Raw genomic sequence first — 17252 nt, forward strand, 5'->3', positions numbered from 1 at the left:
TACACCCGCATATAACCAAGTGTACCCCAATACTCCCCGACCTCGCTGGTCTACATCCTACTCCCACATATAACCAAGTGAACCCCAATACCCCCCATCCCCCGACCACGCTGAGCTACATCCTGCACCCACATAAAACCAAGTGTACTCCAATACCCCCCATCCCCCGACAACGCTGAGCTACATCCTACACCCACATATAACCAAGTGTACCCCAATACCCCCCATCCCCCGACCACGCTGAGCTACATCCTGCACCCACATATAACCAAGTGTACCCCAATACTCCCCATCCCCGACCACGCTGAGCTACATCCTACACCCACATATAACCAGGTGTACCCCAATACACGCCAACCACGCTGAGCTACATTCTGCACCCACATATAACCCAGTGTACCCCAATACACGCCGACCACGCTGAGCTACATCCTACACCCACATATAGCCCAGTGTACCCCAATACTCCCCATTCCCCAACCACACTGATCTATATACCACACCCACATATAGCCCAGTGTACCCCAATACTCCCCATCCCCCAACCACGCTGAGTTACATCCTACACCCACATATAACCAAGTGTACCCCAATACCCCCATCCCGACTACACTGAGCTACATCCTGCACCCACATATAGCCCAGTGTACCCCAATACTCCCCATCCCCCGACCACGCTGAGCTACATCCTACACCCGCATATAACCCAGTGTACCCCAATACTCCCCATCCCCCAACCACGCTGAGCTACATCCTACACCCACATATAACCCAGTGTACCCCAATACTCCCCAACCACGCTGAGCTACATCCTACACCCACATATAACCCAGTGTACCCCAATACTTCCCATCCCCCGACCAAGCTGAGCTACATCCTTCACCCGCATATAGCCCAGTGTACACCAATACCCCCAGCCACGCTGAGCTACATCCTACACCCGCATATAACCCAGTATACCCCAATACTCCCCATCCCCCAACCACGCTGAGCTACATCCTACACCCACATATAACCCAGTGTACCCCAATACCCCCCATCCCCCAACCACGCTGAGCTACATCCTACACCCACATATAACCCAGTGTACCCCAATACCCCCCATCCCCCAACCATGCTGAGCTACATCCTGCACCTGCATATAGCCCAGTGTACCCCAATACTCCCTATCCCCCAACCACGCTGAGCTACATCCTACACCCACATATAACCCAGTGTACCCAAATACTCCCCATCCCCCAACCACGCTGAGCTACATCCTACACCCACATGTAACCCAGTGTACCCCAATACTTCCCATCCCCCGACCAAGCTGAGCTACATCCTACACCCGCATATAGCCCAGTGTACACCAATACCCCCCAGCCACGCTGAGCTACAGCCTACACCCGCATATAACCCAGTGTACCCCAATACTCCCCATCCCCGACCACGCTGAGCTACATCCTACACCCACATATAACCAGGTGTACCCCAATACACGCCAACCACGCTGAGCTACATTCTGCACCCACATATAACCCAGTGTACCCCAATACCCCCCATCCCCCAACCACGCTGAGCTACATCCTACACCCACATATAACCCAGTGTACCCCAATACCCCCCATCCCCCAACCATGCTGAGCTACATCCTGCACCTGCATATAGCCAAGTGTACCCCAATACTCCCCATCCCGACCTCGCTGAGCTACATCCTGCACTCACATATAGCCCAGTGTACCCCAATACTCCCCATCCCCGACCTCGCTGAGCTACATCCTACACCCACATATAACCAAGTGTACCCCAATACCCCCCCCGACCACGCTGAGCTACATCCTACACCCACATATAGCCCAGTGTACCCCAATACCCCCCGACCACGCTGAGCTACATCCTACACCCACATATAGCCCAGTGTACCGCAATACTCCCCATCCCCAACCTCGCTGAGCTACATCCTACACCCACATATAACCAAGTGTACCCCAATACTCCCCATCCCCCGACCACGCTGAGCTACATCCTACACCCACATATAACCAAGTGTACCCCAATACTCCCCATCTCGACCTCGCTGAGCTACATCCTGAACCCACATATAGCCCAGTGTACCCCAATACTCCCCGTCCCGACCTCGCTGAGCTACATCCTACACCCACATATAACCAAGTGTACCCCAATACCCCCCCCCGACCACGCTGAGCTACATCCTACACCCACATATAGCCCAGTGTACCCCAATACCCCCCGACCACGCTGAGCTACATCCTACACCCACATATAGCCCAGTGTACCCCAATACTCCCCATACCCAACCTCGCTGAGCTACATCCTACACCCACATATAACCAAGTGTACCCCAATACTCCCCATCCCGACCTCGCTGAGCTACATCCTACACCCACATATAACCAAGTGTACCCCAATACTCCCCATCCCCGACCACGCTGAGCTACATCCTACACCCACATATAGTCAAGTGTACCCCAATACTCCCCATCCCCGACCACGCTGAGCTACATACTACACCCGCATATAACCAAGTGTACCCCAATACTCCCCATCCCCGACCACGCTGAGCTACATACTACACCCGCATATAACCAAGTGTACCCCAATACTCCCCGACCTCGCTGGTCTACATCCTACTCCCACATATAACCAAGTGAACCCCAATACCCCCCATCCCCCGACCACGCTGAGCTACATCCTGCACCCACATAAAACCAAGTGTACTCCAATACCCCCCATCCCCCGACAACGCTGAGCTACATCCTACACCCACATATAACCAAGTGTACCCCAATACCCCCCATCCCCCGACCACGCTGAGCTACATCCTGCACCCACATATAACCAAGTGTACCCCAATACTCCCCATCCCCGACCACGCTGAGCTACATCCTACACCCACATATAACCAGGTGTACCCCAATACACGCCAACCACGCTGAGCTACATTCTGCACCCACATATAACCCAGTGTACCCCAATACACGCCGACCACGCTGAGCTACATCCTACACCCACATATAGCCCAGTGTACCCCAATACTCCCCATTCCCCAACCACACTGATCTATATACCACACCCACATATAGCCCAGTGTACCCCAATACTCCCCATCCCCCAACCACGCTGAGTTACATCCTACACCCACATATAACCAAGTGTACCCCAATACCCCCATCCCGACTACACTGAGCTACATCCTGCACCCACATATAGCCCAGTGTACCCCAATACTCCCCATCCCCCGACCACGCTGAGCTACATCCTACACCCGCATATAACCCAGTGTACCCCAATACTCCCCATCCCCCAACCACGCTGAGCTACATCCTACACCCACATATAACCCAGTGTACCCCAATACTCCCCATCCCCCAACCACGCTGAGCTACATCCTACACCCACATATAACCCAGTGTACCCCAATACTTCCCATCCCCCGACCAAGCTGAGCTACATCCTACACCCGCATATAGCCCAGTGTACACCAATACCCCCAGCCACGCTGAGCTACATCCTACACCCGCATATAACCCAGTATACCCCAATACTCCCCATCCCCCAACCACGCTGAGCTACATCCTACACCCACATATAACCCAGTGTACCCCAATACCCCCCATCCCCCAACCACGCTGAGCTACATCCTACACCCACATATAACCCAGTGTACCCCAATACCCCCCATCCCCCAACCATGCTGAGCTACATCCTGCACCTGCATATAGCCCAGTGTACCCCAATACTCCCTATCCCCCAACCACGCTGAGCTACATCCTACACCCACATATAACCCAGTGTACCCAAATACTCCCCATCCCCCAACCACGCTGAGCTACATCCTACACCCACATGTAACCCAGTGTACCCCAATACTTCCCATCCCCCGACCAAGCTGAGCTACATCCTACACCCGCATATAGCCCAGTGTACACCAATACCCCCCAGCCACGCTGAGCTACAGCCTACACCCGCATATAACCCAGTGTACCCCAATACTCCCCATCCCCCAACCACGCTGAGCTACATCCTACACCCACATATAACCCAGTGTACCCCAATACCCCCCATCCCCCAACCACGCTGAGCTACATCCTACACCCACATATAACCCAGTGTACCCCAATACCCCTCATCCCCCAACCATGCTGAGCTACATCCTGCACCTGCATATAGCCCAGTGTACCCCAATACTCCCCATCCCCCAACCACGCTGAGCTACATCCTACACCCACATATAACCCAGTGTACCCCAATACTCCCCATCCCCCAACCACACTGAGCTACATCCTACACCCACATATAGCCCAGTGTACCCCAATACCCCCCCGACCACGCTGAGCTACATCCTACACCCACATATAACCCAGTGTACCCCAATACCCGCCCGACCACGCTGAGCTACATCCTGCACCCGCATATAGCCCAGTGTACCCCAATACTCCCCATCCCCCAACCACGCTGAGCTACATCCTGCACCCACATATAGCCCAGTGTACCCCAATACCCCCCGGCCACGCTGAGCTACATCCTACACCCATACAGCCCAGTGTACCCCAATACTCTCCATCCCCCGACCACGCTGAGCTACATCCTACACCCACATATAACCCAGTGTACCCCAATACTCCCCATCCGTCCACGGGACAACTGTGTAAGACGCTACGTGGTCTTCGGCCCATCAGGGGTTGTAGGTGGTGGATGAGAGTCAGGCATCAAACAGTTTTAATGTATCCCAGAATGCACGGCTCCTCTCCCCTATAGCCCCGCCTCCATGCTCAGGCATTGCTTTTAGTTGGCGCCTGTAGGAAGCAGGTGCACCGTGACAGGGGGCTGCGGAGGCAGGCCCAAAGCGCTCTCATTTTTCCACTGGGATATCAGCGCTGCAGCTTCATCACCCCTGGTCGGCGCCGAAACTCCCGCTTTGTCTCAGCCTCAGACGGGAACTTGCAGCAGGGGACACACAGGGTGACTAGCACCGCTGGCTGTGGGGACCCCGGGGCTGCGTGCCCAGCACCTCAGGGAGCAGGTAAGAGGGTCCCCCTTCTCCAGGACCCGCATGTAAGTTGCGTTCCGCCGTGCGTCTGGGGAGACAGACCGCGGTGCTGACGTGGACGCTGTTACAGTACAGGGACTTCACTAGACCAGGGTAATATAGGGCACAGGTCGATGCGTTAAAGCACCTATTTAATAAACAACAATTGATTCACAGCTTCCTACTGATCCCACAAGAACCAAAAAACCAAACAAAAACAAAAGGATTCCATCAGTGCACGACCTGCATTGGCTGCAGAAACCAGAAGACGTCAACTAAACCAATAACTACTTTCAAGTCTAATATAACAAAAGAAGAATTCACAGTGTGCAATCATGTAACCTGTCAGACAGAGGGAGCTATCTACATGCTGGAATGTATATGTGGAAAACAATACATAGGACAAACAAAACGTAAATTAAAAACAAGGATAGCAGAACATGTGTACAACATAAAGAGAGGCCTTAAAACACACAGTGTCTCAGCACATTTCCTAACTAAACACAATCAAGACCCCACCGGGCTAAAATTCATCGGAATCCAAAAGATTGAAGCCCATTGGAGAGGAGAAGACATTGTAAAAATATTGAAGAAAAAAGAGACCGAATGGATTTACAAAATGAAGAGTCTAGAACCATACGGTCTGAATATTGACATAGAACTAAATGTCTTTCTATAATTGCATATGATCAAAAAGACTTTCAAAAAAATTCAAAAAAACCAATTCTATCTTTATATTCATTATTTATTTTTTATCACCTAATTAATTTCATTTTATTTTATTTTATTATTTTTTATTATTATTATTATTATTTTTATTATATATTTTTTTCATTTTTTCTTTTTTATATACCTCCCATACCCTTTCCCTATCCTGATGTGCAATGATACACATTTTTAATTGATCTAGAGGAAGAATCTACATTCCTTCCTCTATTGAAGTTTTTACCATGAGGATGCCGCCGAAAGAACACACTTCCGGTCACGTGCACATCCTGTTTTAGCAATAAAGTTTTTGATATAAAAATGGACATTTTATAAACATTTGTACCATCTCCTTGAAAAAGAATCCTGCTACGATTCGAAAACGCGTTGGAGTATAAGAAGAACCAAGCTAACACCGAGGACACCAAGGACACGAAGCCAGCCGCCGCCAGCGTCCGAATACCGGAAGTAAACATCGCAACTTCCGGTCTGACGAACGGAGCAGCGGCTAACAGTGCGGCTAAGAGGAGGAGATCGTGAGTTACAGCACTTGAATGCTGTTAGAGACACCAAAAGCCTCCAGCCGCATCTGCATAGGGTAAGTCAGGGAAAGATTCCAGTACAAAAGAACAGACTGTACCCTTCCATAAAAGTGTCCACAAGCTCCACAATTCTTTCAAAAAGGAGCTGTAAACATTGCACTTCTCCCCTTTCCCCTTTCCCATTCCCTTCCCTTATTATTAATTTTATTTTCAATTTTTATTTTTATTTTTTAATTTTTATTTTATTTTTTATTTTATTTATATTTAATTTTTATTTTCAATTTAATTTAATTTATTTTTAATATACATATTTTACATCATACAAATTCTTACTTGTTTCTGAACACTACACATTTGCACATACAAGCGCTCGGTCCAATTTCCATACACCTATTTAATAAGGCCGGCAAAGTACCTGGTGTGGAAGACAAGCGCAGGGAAGGCGGTGCTTGACCTGTAGCTCCTCCCCCGACTCTGGGCGACAGTCTACAGCAGACTTCCCGCCCTTGAGCTGCCTCACACTCCCTCCTGCCCTCAGAGACCCAGGCAGCCATCTTACAGCACAGGCAGCAGCAGGTCTCCGGGAACGCTGGGCTCAGTCTCCCTGTAAAAACGTCTGCAGCATGCCAGGTTTTCACACTCCCTTACATCCTACCTGCTGCAAAACAAGATGATTCAGGTGCTCACTGCAGTAGTAATTATTTCTGTACCCCGGGCACAGGTGCTTCTAGGGCTATTTCACACAGCATATACAGTATACAGCTGTGATCAGTCACATACCACGCTCTGTACTTATATATCACTATATTCAGAGTGCGCCCACATTGTTTTACTGGCATAAGGGAAACAAACAGGCAGAGTCCCCTGTGTTACTCTCATGTAGAGTTTGCTCTGCGGGGTTATCTGTGGAGGATGTTATACAGGATGGCCTTCTCTACACTGTTATACACCTCCTGGTCAGTCCACACCTCCTATCCCCACACAGGAGCCTCCCTGGGCGGCCTTCTCTACACTGTTATACACCTCCTGGTCAGCCAATACCTCCTGCCCCACACAGGAGCCTCCCTGGGCGGCCTTCTCTACACTGTTATACACCTCCTGGTCAGTCCATACCTCCTATCCCCACACAGGAGCCTCCCTGGGCGGCCTTCTCTACACTGTTATACACCACCTAGTCAGTCCATACCTCCTATCCCCACACAGGAGCCTCCCTGGGCGGCCTTCTCTACACTGTTATACACCTCCTAGTCAGTCCATACCTCCTATCCCCACACAGGAGCCTCCCTGGGCGGCCTTCTCTACACTGTTATACACCTCCTAGTCAGTCCACACCTCCTATCCCCACACAGGAGCCTCCCTGGGCGGCCTTCTCTTCACTGTTATACACCTCCTGGTCAGTCCACACCTCCTATCCCCACACAGGAGCCTCCCTGGGCGGCCTTCTCTACACTGTTATACACCTCCTGGTCAGCCAATACCTCCTATCCCCACACAGGAGCCTCCCTGGGCGGCCTTCTCTACACTGTTATACACCTCCCAGTCAGTCCACACCTCCTGCCCCCACACGGGAGCCTCCCAGGGCGGCCTTCTCTACACTGTTATACACCTCCTAGTCAGCCCACACCACCTGTCCCCACACGGGAGCCTCCCTGGGCGGCCTTTTTTACAATGTTATACACCTCCTAGTCAGTCCATGTCTCCTATCCCCACACGGGAGCCTCCCTGGGCGGCCTTTTTTACAATGTTATACACCTCCTAGTCAGTCCATGTCTCCTATCCCCACACAGGAGCCTCCCTGGGCGGCCTTCTCTACAGTGTTATACACCTCCTAGTCAGGCCACACCTCCTGCCCCCACGCATGAGCCTCCCTGGGCGGCCTACTCTACACTGTTATACACCTCCTAGTCAGTCCACACCCCCTGCCCTCACACAGGAGCCTCCCTGAGCGGCCTTCTCTACAGTGTTATACACCTCCCAGTCAGTCCATACCTCCTGTCCCCACACAGGAGCCTCCCTGGGCGGCCTTCTCTACACTGTTATACACCTCCTAGTCAGCCCACACCTCCTGTCCCCACATGGGAGCCTCCCTGGGCGGCCTTTTTTACAATGTTATACACCTCCTAGTCAGTCCATGTCTCCTATCCCCACACGGGAGCCTACCTGGGCGGCCTTTTTTACAATGTTATACACCTCCTAGTCAGTCCATGTCTCCTATCCCCACACCGGAGCCTCCCTGGGCGGCCTTCTCTACAGTGTTATACACCTCCTTGTCAGCCCACACCTCCTGCCCCCACACAGGAGCCTCCCTGGGCGGCCTTCTCTACACTGTTAGGTACTCTGGTGGAATGTCTGACGCCCCCTATCGGCCCCCTAGGGCACTACCACCTAATAAAGTGCCAATAGTTAGTCCGCCTTGGGCGGATACCCTGTCTACTCAAGTGCAACAGCTCACACACACTCTGACCAGACAAAAGGCTCTGGCAGGGTATAAACATGATGCTGGTTCCTCTAGGACGAGTACCTCATCCTCCCAATCCACAGTCTTTTACACAGGAGAAGAAGTAAACTCTCTTTGTTGGGGCACTCTTATGGTTATAATGTATTCTTTATTAAATTTCACATTAAAATAATAAACATGCCATTTCTTGGCTCAACGCAAGTCATTATACTTAGTATACAGGAGAGATACAACAAAGTTATGGAAAAGTACAGTGACGACAGATTGTGTTTCTTAACAATCATTACAACTGACACAGTATGTTGCTTTATGCATCAGGCATGTTATATATTGGATAATCTTGGTGTGTTCCCTTGTTGGTCTTGTGTGAGATGAATAGAACTGTAAATGTAAAATATCCTTCCATCATATATTGTCCAGGCTGTGTTTATTCAACAGTCTGTGTAGAAGTTACATCAATTCAATAAGGTATTGTGTTCACAATTTACAGGCGAGAATACTCATTTGTATACACAATGTCAATCTGGTTGTCCTGGATAATCAAATGTATGATCCACAGGTGTCCGTGACCACTTCAGTGCCACCAAGGTACTTTGTCCGTGTGTTGCAATTTTTATCAGAATTTCTCAGTGTGGGGGGAGGAGAGTACAAAATAATGGTGAGGTAGATATCAGATTAAAAAAAATGCACATTAGTGGTAAGTGCTCGGGGCTGATCCTGTGCACAAGGATCACTGACGCCCAGGTAAGTTGGACGCGCGTTTCGCCCTGTAAGGCTTGTTCACTGTTCTCATTCTGAGGGACTCTCATTGTGTGGTTTTCCCCTCTCTTTCCCTGCAATGGTATAGCCAACAGGGTTGTGAGGGCAATTGCTGCAGAAAAGCAGATTCCTCACTTGACATCTTTATGTCCCTCAACCCTGCCTTTCCCGGAGCACCCTCACCTTCCTGTCCAATGTCATAACGTGACACTCAGGGAGGCAGCAGAAGCGAGGCTAAGGATATAAGAGCTTCTGGTTTTCTCCCCCCCAACTTTGGACCGCGACCACTTCAGATGCTTGGGTGCAAGAAGTTGTCTCTCGCGGGTAAGCAGTCTCTTTCAAGGGACGCCTTCCTCACCAGTATTTCAACACGGACCTACCTTCAGATCCGATAAAGGCTCAAATACTCCAAAACGTGGTCAGTTCTCTTCTGCACTCAGGAGTGGTAGTGCCGGTTCCTCAGTCTCATCGGGGCGGAGGCTACTATTTGACCCTGTTCCTAGTCCCAAAACCAAACGGGTCACACCGGCCTATTGTCAACCTCCAATCTTCAAACAAGTTTGTAAAAGTTTCCAAGTTTTGCATGGAAATCTTGCGATCCATAGTTCTAAAGGAAAAAAGGGGGGCCTGGACTGCACACCCTAATACTAAAGATTTCAAGAGGTGCTATCATGCTGAGGCTTCTAATACTAAGGAAGATCCGTAGTTCTAGCCATGGAACCTGGGGACTTCATGGTTTCCCTGGATATACAGGATGCATATCTGCATATTCCTATTGCTATTTCCCACCAGTAATTCTTGCCGTTTGCTATCTGCAACCAACATTATCATTTCCAGGCACTGCCGTTTGGCCTAGCTACAGCACCAAGAATCTTTACCAAAGTCATGGCAGCACACCTCATTCGCCAAGGTATTCGTATTCTCCCGTACCTGGACAATCTGCTGATCCTGGTGAACTCACACGATGTTCTCCTCAGTTATCTCCAACTGACAGTAGCCTTCATGTAACGTCACGGATGGCTAATAAATTGGAAAAAGTCCTCTCTTATTCAGTCACAATGGATGTTTCATCTGGGAGCGCTTCTGGACTTTCACAGTCACCAACTTTACCTATCCCCGTACAAGATTTTGAAACTGCAGACCAAAGTTTGGCACCTCCTTCACCGTCCTCGAGTGTTGGTGCATTCAGCAAAGCAAATCCTCGGGCTAATGGTGTCAACATTCAACATGGTCGAATTTGCTCAGTTTCATTCTCGTCCTCAGCAAAGACTGATTCTTTCCATATGGAATAGCTAACCTCATCGCATCAGATCCCAAATGATAACTGACTCTGTAGGTTCAGCTGTCACTGACTTGGTGGCTCCAAGACCAGCAACAGAACATGGGACGCCCCTTCTGGGTCCCCCACTGAGTCCTGCTCACAACAGATGCCAGCCTTCGTGGCTTCGTTGGATCCTATCGGAGTCTCAATTGGCAATCAATGTGTTGGAGTTGAAGGCGGTGTACAGGGCGGTGACTCTAGCCCACACACTCCTACAAGACAGACCAGTCCCGGTTCAGTTAGATAACACCACAACAGTGGCATATATCAACACTCGCAGCAAGATGGCGATGCAGGAAGTGTCCAAAATTCTCCAATGGGCCGAATGTCATCTACCGGCCATGTCAGTGGTATTCATTCCAGGCGAACTCAAGTGGGAAACGAACTTCCTCAGTCATAAGGATGTTCACGCAGGAGAATGAGCTCTTCACTCAGACGTCTTCCAACTTCTGGTGTACAGATGGGGCCTACCAGACATGGATCTCACGCCACAACCACGGCGTTCCAGTATTTGGATTCCGAACCAGGGATCCTCAGGCAGCATTCAGAGACGCCCTGTCCATCCGATAGACCTTCCGTCTATCCTACATCTTCCTTCCGGTATCCCATCTACCTCGGGAAGTTCAAACAAGAAGAAGGAAACCTCATTCTGGTGGCCCCAGTATGGCCCAGACGGCATTGGCTCTCCGATCTCCAGGGCCTCTCAGTGGTGCAACCTCTTCAACTTCCTCAGCAACGGTATCTTCTATCCCAGTGCCCATATCTCCATCCGGACTTGACCCATCTGTCTTTGACGCTGTGGCTCTTGAATCATTAATCTTAAATACAAACGGATTTTCGAAGGCTGGGATTCAAACTATGCTTCAGGCCCGTAAACCTGTCTCGGCACAAATCTATTATACAGTACGGCACACTTACTTTACGAGGTGCGCAGCCAAGCGTTCTGATGCAACTGTCTTTCGAACGTCAAGAATACTTGTATTTCTACAACATGGTTTGGATTTAGGCTTACGTCCTGCCTCTCTCAAAGTACATGTTTCTGCATTGTCCGTTTGGTTCCAACGCAAGATTGCCTTACTTGCTGATGTACGTACCTTTCTTCAAGGTGTCATCCAGATACAACCTCCTTATGTCCCTCCAGTGGCTCCATGGTATCGGTCTGTAGTGTTGACTGCTCTTCAAGCGCCTCCCTTTGAACCTTTGGAGTCAGCCGATCTAAGATGGCTGATGGGTAAAGTGCTATTTTTACCGGCCGTTGCTTCCGCCAGATAGGTGTTGGACTTAGGAGCCCTCTCCTGTCATCCCTCCTTCCTGATTTTTCATCAAGACAGGGCAGTTCTTCGAACTAGGACTGGTTACCTCCCTAAAGTGGTTTCTTCTTTCCACCTTAGCCAGGAGATGGTGGTTCCAGCATTTGTCTCGCCAGACTTATCTGCTAAAGAACGTTCTTTGGATGTGGTTCATGCTCTATGTATATACGTAGACCGTACTAGCTCCATCAGACGGTGCGATGCCCTCTTCATTCTTTTTGGTTTTCACACGCGTGGTTGGCCTGCTAATAAGCAGACGCTGGCCAGATGGATTAGAATGGTGACTGCACAAGCTGACCTTCCCGTACCAGCTTCCATTTCTGCCCATTCTACTCTGTCTGTAGGACTCTCATGGGCGGCATGCCGCGGTGCTTCCACCGAACAATTGTGCAAGGCGGCTACGTGGTCTTCGGTCCACACGTTTCTTAGGTTTTATGCCTTTGATGCTTTCGCCTCCCAGGATGCTTAATTCGGACGCCGGATTCTCTTATCCACTCGGGCACGTCCCCTCCCTTGAAGTACTGCTTTAGGACATCCCCGATGTTCCCTGTGGAATCTATGAACCCTGATGAAGAAAAGGAGTGTTATGGTAGACTTACCTTTCTTCATTCATAGGGTCCACAGGTCGCCCACCCTGACGCACCTGGCCTCTGTGGTTTTTTTGCGGCAATGGCCTCTGAGAATGTGTTCTTATGTGCCTAACATAATTCTTCTCTCTTTTCCTCTTCCTGCTTTGAGCTGGTTAACAAAACTGAATCCCTGAGCATGGAGGCGGGGTTATAGGGGAGAGGAGCCAAGCATTCTGGGATACGCTGAAAGCTTTAACTGTTTGGTGCCTGACTCTCATTCACCACCTACAATCCCGATGTTCCTTGTGGACCCTATGAACTTCAAAGAAAGATAATTAACAAAGGTAAGTCTACCATAACTCTCCTTAGCTCACTCGTATCCCGTGTGCTGGATTACACACTATACACACACGGAATTCCTCCATATCTCACCTGTGTCCCCTGTATACACACACTGAATTCCTCCATATCTCACCCGTGTCCCCTGTATACACACACACGGAATTCCTCCATATCTCACCCACCCGTGTCCCCTGTATACACACACACGGAATTCCTCCATATCTCACCCGTGTCCCCTGTATATACACACACTGAATTCCTCCATATCTCACCCGTGTGCCCTGTATATATATACACACACGGAATTCCTCCATATCTCACCCGTGTCCCCTGTATGCTGGATTACACTCTATACAAACACACGGAATTCCTCCATATCTCACCCGTGTCCCCTGTATATACACACACGGAATTCCTCCATATCTCACCCGTGTCCCCTGTATATACACACACGGAATTCCTCCATATCTCACCTGTGTCCCCTGTATACACACACTGAATTCCTCCATATCTCACCCGTGTCCCCTGTATACACACACTGAATTCCTCCATATCTCACCCGTGTCCCCTGTATACACACACACGGAATTCCTCCATATCTCACCCACCCGTGTCCCCTGTATACACACACACGGAATTCCTCCATATCTCACCCGTGTCCCCTGTATATACACACACTGAATTCCTCCATATCTCACCCGTGTGCCCTGTATATATATATACACACACGGAATTCCTCCATATCTCACCCGTGTCCCCTGTATGCTGGATTACACTCTATACAAACACACGGAATTCCTCCATATCTCACCCGTGTCCCCTGTATACACACACACGGAATTCCTCCATATCTCACCCGTGTCCCCTGTATACACACACACGGAATTCCTCCATATCTCACCCGTGTCCCCTGTATATACACACACGGAATTCCTCCATATCTCACCCGTGTACCCTGTATACACACACACACGGAATTCCTCCATATCTCACCCGTGTTCTCCCTGTATGCACACATGGAATTCCTCCATATCTCACCCGTGTCCCCTGTAAACACACACACGGAATTCCTCCATCTCTCACCCGTGTCCCGTGTGCTGGATTACACTCTATATACACACACGGAATTCCTCCATATCTCTCCCGTGTCCTCTGTATATACACACACACACACACACACACACACACACACACACACACACACACACGGAATTCCTCCATATCTCACCCGTGTCCCCTGTATGCTGGATTACACTCTATACAAACACACGGAATTCCTCCATATCTCACCCGTGTCCCCTGTATACACACACACGGAATTCCTCCATATCTCACCCGTGTCCCCTGTATATACACACAAGGAATTCCTCCATATCTCACCCGTGTCCCCTGTATATACACACACACACACGGAATTCCTCCATATCTCACCCGTGTACCCTGTATACACACACACACGGAATTCCTCCATATCTCACCCGTGTTCCCCCTGTATGCACACACGGAATTCCTCCATCTCTCACCCTGTCCCCTGTATGGTGGATTACACTCTATACACACACACGGAATTCCTCCATATCTCTCCCGTGTCCCGTGTGCTGGATTACACTCTATATACACACACGGAATTCCTCCATATCTCTCCCGTGTCCCCTGTATACACACACACACACACACACACACACACACACGGAATTCCTCCATATCTCACCCGTGTCCCCTGTATATATATACACACACACACACACACATGGAATTCCTCCATATCTCACCCGTGTCCCCTGTATATATATACACACACACACACACACACATGGAATTCCTCCATATCTCACCCGTGTCCCCTGTATGCTGGATTACACTCTATACACACACATGGAATTCCTCCATATCTCACCCGTGTCCCCTGTATATACACACACACACACGGAATTCATCCATAACTCTCCCATATCCCCTGTACACACACACACTCGTGGAATTCCTCCATATCTCACCCGTGTCCCCTGTATACACACACACACACACACACACACACACACACATACACACACGGAATTCCTCCATATCTCACCCATGTCCCCTGTATACACACACACGGAATTCCTCCATATCTCTCCCGTGTCCCCTGTATACACACACACAAAGAATTTCCCCATATGTCACCCGTGTCCTCTGTATACACACACACCGAATTCCTCCATATCTCACGTGTCCCCTGTATACACACACATGGAATTCCTCCATATCTCACGTGTCCCCTTTATACACACACACACGGAATTCCTCCATATCTCTCCCGTGTCCCCTGTATACACACACACGGAATTCCTCCATATCTCTCCCGTGTCCCCTGTATATACACACAAGGAATTCCTCCATATCTCACCCGTGTCCCCTGTATATACACACACACACACGGAATTCCTCCATATCTCACCCGTGTACCCTGTATACACACACACACGGAATTCCTCCATATCTCACCCGTGTCCCCTGTAAACACACACACGGAATTCCTCCATATCTCACCCTGTCCCCTGTATGGTGGATTACACTCTATACACACACACGGAATTCCTCCATATCTCTCCCGTGTCCCGTGTGCTGGATTACACTCTATATACACACACGGAATTCCTCCATATCTCTCCCGTGTCCCCTGTATACACACACACACGGAATTCCTCCATATCTCACCCGTGTCCCCTGTATATATATACACACACACACATGGAATTCCTCCATATCTCACCCGTGTCCCCTGTATATATATACACACACACACACACATGGAATTCCTCCATATCTCACCCGTGTCCCCTGTATGCTGGATTACACTCTATACACACACATGGAATTCCTCCATATCTCACCCGTGTCCCCTGTATATACACACACACACACACACACAGAATTCATCCATAACTCTCCCATATCCCCTGTACACACACACACTCGTGGAATTCCTCCATATCTCACGTGTCCCCTGTATACACACACACACGGAATTCCTCCATATCTCACCCGTGTCCCCTGTATACACAGACACACACACATACACGGAATTCCTCCATATCTCACGTGTCCCCTGTATACACACACATGGAATTCCTCCATATCTCACCCGTGTCCCCTGTATATATACACACACACATGGAGTTCCTCCATATCTCACCCGTGTCCCCCGCGTGCTGCAAACATCTCATGGAAAGGAAACTGTCTGTGTAGATCTTTCTCGATCACGTCCAGCCACTTGGGATCTCCCGGCTGCCTCTCCATCTCCTGAGAACAGGGACATACGGTATGTTATACCCCAGGCTGCAGAGTGTGGAACGCCTTATATACATTGTCCGTGACGTCTCCCTCACAAACAACACAAAGAAGTGCAAAGAACGGCACACTCAATAACAATGTATTACATTTCACATCCACCCCTCCACCATGTGAGGGATGTTTTCCATCCGATGACCTCTAGCAACCGCTTCCAACAGGCCTGGCCAACCTGTGGCTCTCCAGCTGTGGTGAAACTACAAATCCCAGCATGCCCTGCCACAGGTTTCCTATTAGGGGATGCTAAAACTCTGACAGGGAATGCTGGGATGTGTAGTTTCACAATAGTTGGAGAACCACAGATTGGCCAGGCCTGGTCTCCACGGTGAGTTGTCATCTCTACCTTCCTACTTCTGGGTTCTGTACATGGATGTTCCAAGCTAGAAGATCAAGTGCTCAGGACGGTAACAAGGGCTGTGCGACACACGACTCCGCCCATGGCGCAGCATCCAGAGGGGGCGCTGAAAGAAGGATCTGCTTAGATGCTGGTACAGACTAGACCACATAGTCCAGTGGTTCCCACAACGCCCTATAGTATCAGCGGGGTGTGCCGATTTACATCAAAGGGTGTTTTTTCCAATGCTGTACATGTGCGGAAAGAATTAGAGGACACTTTGAAGTAATTAAGGCCCAGTTATCAAACCTTGGAGAGTACAGGGGATAAAGCACCAACCAAACAGCTCCTGTGGCCGGAGACCCCGTCGGCCACATCTGTAATGGCAGCGCGGCACTGAAGGGGTTAACCCTCCGTGCCCAACGCCATTTCAGAGATCAATGGGCGCTTGGGGACACTTTTAACTGTGCACTGGCGTTAGGCGCCATATTTGAAATGTACAAACGGCGCCGGGCATGTTTCCCTTCTAAAATACAGGTGAGCACAT

General features: G+C 49.8%; 1 protein-coding gene across 1 annotated transcript in view; it reads right to left on the minus strand.

Moving 5' to 3' along the window:
• TBC1D10B (TBC1 domain family member 10B) overlaps positions 1-17252 on the minus strand; it is a 95127-nt gene that overhangs the window by 44613 nt on the left and 33262 nt on the right. Inside the window, exon 4 of the mRNA XM_063935483.1 lies at positions 16217-16323. Coding sequence (XP_063791553.1) covers positions 16217-16323 — 107 coding nt within the window. The remainder of the gene's footprint in view (positions 1-16216; positions 16324-17252) is intronic.

Source organism: Pseudophryne corroboree, chromosome 7 (assembly GCF_028390025.1).
Source record: "Pseudophryne corroboree isolate aPseCor3 chromosome 7, aPseCor3.hap2, whole genome shotgun sequence".
NCBI lineage: Eukaryota > Metazoa > Chordata > Amphibia > Anura > Myobatrachidae > Pseudophryne > Pseudophryne corroboree.